The 4940-nt window shown below is 34.1% G+C and overlaps 1 protein-coding gene and 1 non-coding gene across 3 annotated transcripts in view; one reads left to right on the top strand and one right to left on the bottom strand.

Moving 5' to 3' along the window:
• Positions 1-1115, bottom strand: part of Smp_176430.1 (putative pleckstrin homology domain containing family G) — a gene marked incomplete at both ends in the record, with an annotated part of 47668 nt that extends 46553 nt beyond the window's left edge. For both annotated transcript variants that reach the window (XM_018793030.1, XM_018793029.1), the window contains one exon: positions 858-1115. In XM_018793030.1, the coding sequence (XP_018647583.1) occupies positions 858-1115 (258 nt within the window). The remainder of the gene's footprint in view (positions 1-857) is intronic.
• A 3336-nt stretch (positions 1116-4451) lies between these two features.
• Smp_tRNA_01174_Pseudo_TTG.1.1 lies at positions 4452-4522 on the top strand. Its single transcript has one exon. It is a non-coding gene (tRNA).
• The last annotated feature ends 418 nt before the right edge of the window (positions 4523-4940 follow it).

The raw sequence follows: 4940 nt of genomic DNA, 5'->3' as shown, positions 1-4940 counted from the left end.
GGATAAAAACATGATCGGAATAGAATAATACACGGCAAAAGAGGATATTATAAATCTAGTAATCAATTACCTGAGATCCTGTATCTGGAAAAAAGAAGTACTTAGGTGCTAATAATTGTCCTAATACATAGCGCATAAGTTATCATTCACTATTCTTATCATGACATAACAGTCTGAAAATATACAATAGTAAATATTATTAATCGGCTTTCAGGAATAAACATTCATACACTATCGTCTTGATCCTTTCTCTCTCCATTGTTATATCCCGATAACAATAGTGAATGGTAACTTTGGGATCCATTTATGGACCAATATTATGCATATATTATTTATCGTAAAATAACTAAACTATTCATATCCATGTTTCCCTTATTATAAGCTTTATTTTGACCTATAGACTATCATTATACGATTTACCATTCTTGAGTTATTCCTAGTCTATTAATTACTGCCTCCCATATTCACAGCCACATTTGCCTGAATCTTGTACAAATGTTATTTTCTATTTTATTAGTACGATGTGGTCAGTCTGTTTGGTATATAAACTCAGTATGTTTGAAATACAATGATTCATACCGCAGAGGCTTTTATTGATGTTCTGGACTTAACTGGAGGAGCTAGACAGAAGCAGGATCGATAAGCATTCTAGACTACTCGTACGGTTTTCGTGTCACTGTTCCAATTGATAATTCGCTGCGCTCTGATTGGCGGTTTTATCACGTCACACATTAACTTGGCATCCACTTAGCCACAAGAAATATCAGACCACGACAGTAAGAATTCTCTTCCGACAAAAAAACATCACACATAAGTTCAATTAAACAACAACAAAATATATCACAATGATAACTCACCTCTTCAATATCACATAAACTTTTTAAATAAACTGATTCTGATTCAACTAATTCTCCAATAACACATTGTAATTGTTTTAAATATGGTCCTACATTGACTTCATTAATGTCATTAGAAATATGTTGAAAATTTAATAAATGAGTAGTATTATTATTATTGTAATCAGTAGTATATAATGGATCATGATTATTCAATAGTCCTATGTAATTATCATATTGATTATCATTTTGATCTGAATTAAACTTAATTCCATTCATTGAAATTTACTATGTATTACCTATGTGTATTTGATGATAAGGACAACATGAGTGTATTTTGTTTTTCAATTTACAAATGAATAATCCATTTACAAAACATTTTTGATCATAATCAATGTAAAAAATTGACAGGAATTACCTAGAAAAGAGAAGGAAAAATTAAGATTTAACATTCAGTCAGTCAGTCACAACGTAGAACTTCGTACGTACGTACGTACATCAGTTCGAGTTGCCATACCACATCAGCACAGAGATGCAGTTGTCGATTCAAATCACATAGTGGTAGAAGTAGTAAGAGTATAAGCATTAATGTGAAACATTAGGATTTAACATTATGAACACTTTATAATAATATATATTATCAGTATAGGTATTTGTGGAGATTGTAGTATCTTTGAGGTTGAATTCACGCGAACCAGTACTTCCAGGTTATCAATGGTGGTCTAGCTTAGATCAACTCGTGAATTCAACTTTGAAAATAATAAATATCAAGCTAATTATTTTGATATCATTCAGTTGTTCATACAGAAGTATAGTGGATTCAGAGTTCAAATCTATTATGACTTGTGATCGTTGACCAAAACCACGTGCCAAGTCACAAACAAGAATTATAATTTTAATTTCATCGAATTCGCATCTACTACTTACTCTAGAGCTTGGTGTTCCTGAATAGGTTAATCACACACCCAGCACTATTAACCTTGAGAGGTCAGCTAAGTTCCTATTGGCCCACTATTCTCTAGCTGTTCTCTACATTCCGTCTGGAATCCAGAAATAGCAATCAGCCTTTACTACATCTATGTTTCAAGTAAATGTAGTTAGTAAACAGACATAACGGACTGCACCACACCATCAAATGAAAAATAACAATTATAGGTCAACGAGCCAAAAATGACTGTCAAAAGACAATAAATAGTAGACAAGCAACAATAATGATAATCATAATAATAAATCGTATACTTAATGGGTAAACCGCAAACTCATGATGAATGGGATATATATTTACACAGTAATCTAGTTTCCATAGTAATTATGCAATAAAATTATAATTATCAGTGGGGTCCGATCCGTGTCGTGTAAGAGACAATTATCCACTTCAGACAATGGATGAATGGTTGTACAAGATCATGAATCGATTGAAGTCAGAAATTAACACCGTTGGATCTCGGCTCGGTGATATAGAGGTTAAGCGTTCGCGCGCGAAACTCAGGGTATTGGTTTCGAGTCCTGTGTGCGGAATCGTGGATGCATACTGCTGAAGAGTCCCATACTAGGATTAAATGGCCGACAAGTAATTCCAGGTTTTCAATGATGATCTAGATTAGATCGAATCATGAATTCAATTGTTAAAATTACTACAATGTTCACAAATCCCCATACTGAAAATCATAATTAATAATAATCCAAAAAACCTATTCCAATTTTCATAATATCTGTTCCAAGGTTTCAAGATGTGAAACTTCATGGAATACCGATCAGCTGCTCAAATTAAAATATGTGGAATAGATTTTACAAGTACCACCCTGTTAGTTTAATGTCACTTGTTTAAATCAACACCTTGAGGCGGGACGGTTAAACAGTTTTGTTAAGGAAAACCAGAATAGGAAATATTGTGCATATCATATGTTGTAAAACTTCCGTAAATACTTCACACTTGCTTTATTTATTATTATTATTTAAACACATAAATATTGGTACAAAGGGACACCAGATATACATGCGCCACACAAATCTCATTTGATTTGTGTGAGGGCGGTGATACTGCCCAGGTGCCCAAACCGAAGCATGTGGTTTTCTTAGGGGGCCACACCCCAAGCCTTTGACCTAAAGATCTGATCCACAAGGCAGTGGAGCATCGTAAGGAGATGCAGTCCCATGGTAGCCGGTGACCAACGACTGATTCATACGCCATTTATTCCCTCAGGATACTGGAGCCCATTTGCACCATTGGTTTGGAATCAGGGTTTTCTAACTCCCCTAGGTGAACTTTCCGTGTTCACCAACCCGGTTAAAGCGCCGGACATTCGCTTTTCATCCTCTCAATTTCGTAAAGAACACCTCCGCCACTAGAAGGCAGTGAGTAGGACTTCCGTGGCAAAGGTTATATACGCGTGGCCATGTGAGAGCATTTGGAGAGGGAGAGCGGACTCTCCCCACTCTCGGTCGTACCAGGGCATTAGGGGGCCATACCATGTTGAAAGCACTTGCTTTATACATAAAACACGGTTTTAAAATTATTACTTCGTGAGAAATATATAAGAGATGTTGCAATTCACTAGAAAATATGAAGTTGAACTGTTATATTGTTGTAATCATGTTATTATTCAGTCTTGTCTATCTAGGAAACTTCATTTGCTATGCTAAAAGGACTCCCTACATACATACATTTTATAAATAATCATAAAAAACTGACCGAAAAAACATTTTGTTCCTTACTACTGAAGTCATTTAAATCTTAATGAATTTTCAAATTTTCCACACCGAGCCTGAAACTACTGTTATTTATACAGCTATTATTATGATTACTTAACTATTGTTCATGTAATCAACAGTGAACTTTTCAAGTTTTCTAATCTATTCACAACAATGTTTTAAATGTTACTTGTGGTTCAGTCAGTCAATCAATCAGTCACAACGTAGAACGTCGTACATAATTGTGGTTGATTACGTCAAAAACCGTCATGCTAATTGCATTCCTGTAAAAAAAAATGTATTTAGATAAATATGAAAAGTATGAATGATTATGTTACCGATAAACTGCTTCCCTCCAATCGCCTATGACGTTTAGTTATGATTATTATTCTGTTAATAATTTGTATAATACCAAGTTATTTTACTACATAAAACACCTTATATTTTGGGCGGATATCTTGTTTGCTAATATCAGTTCATATGGGATAGTATCAACAATTTGGTCTTATGAGCAATTATTACTAGGACATATTGTATCATTACAAAGGATCTATCAATCAGAATTAAATTTATTTATTTTAAAAATGTGAAACCCAATCATCAGTTGGTAAGTCATATTCAGAATGAAGTCTGACACAAAATGTGAGTTGGTTCAATTTGTCATTCACCTATTATAACATTAAGAAGCCTGTAATTAATAACAGGATATATCAAATATAATCTTGTAGCTTAGAAATAACTATGTTCTGGAAAAATCGATTAGTTTGTGGTGGTAGCATTATTTCACTTTCTTACCACCCTCGTCTACAGAAGCGCAGAAAACAGTTAAGTATAAGAAAATATAGTGGAGATTGAAATTTACTTAATATTGTTTGTTTGGATCTTCCCATTGATGTTTTTAGGACTGCAACTGGTCAGTCAGGATTCAGTGGCCGAGTGGGTAACGCGATGGCGTTTGAAGCGAAAGGTACTGGGTTCGAGTCCCAGAGTGAATATCAACTCTGATGCAGGTACATCCAGCTGACGAGTCCCAAATAGGACGAGACGCGCGTCAAACTGGATTCCACTGCTAGCTACTATCCATCTTTGCATACCATATAGTGGAGATTCTTGATCGATTTCACTGATTGGTTTTATTTTAAGAAAAAAATAGTGTTGAAACAAACAAACAATTAGTTATTTGATTATAACACTTCCATAAAGTTACTAAGTTAGTATGGTTCAGTTATTTCAGATCATCTGACGACTGATCACAAGTCATTGATCCCTATTCACTCAACTTCATTTGGATTATCATAAGACTGAAATGTTTAAAAAATTGTTATTATTCATATAACAACAGACTGATAAAGAACTTTGCTGATTAGTGATGAATATAAATTTGGTTAACTTTCTTATAGGTTGTCTTATGAT

This window comes from Schistosoma mansoni, chromosome 1 (assembly GCF_000237925.1).
Source record: "Schistosoma mansoni strain Puerto Rico chromosome 1, complete genome".
In the NCBI taxonomy this organism is placed as follows: domain Eukaryota; kingdom Metazoa; phylum Platyhelminthes; class Trematoda; order Strigeidida; family Schistosomatidae; genus Schistosoma; species Schistosoma mansoni.
The sequence above is the reverse complement of the archived record's forward strand: the minus strand, read 5'-3'. Positions and strand labels throughout refer to the sequence as shown.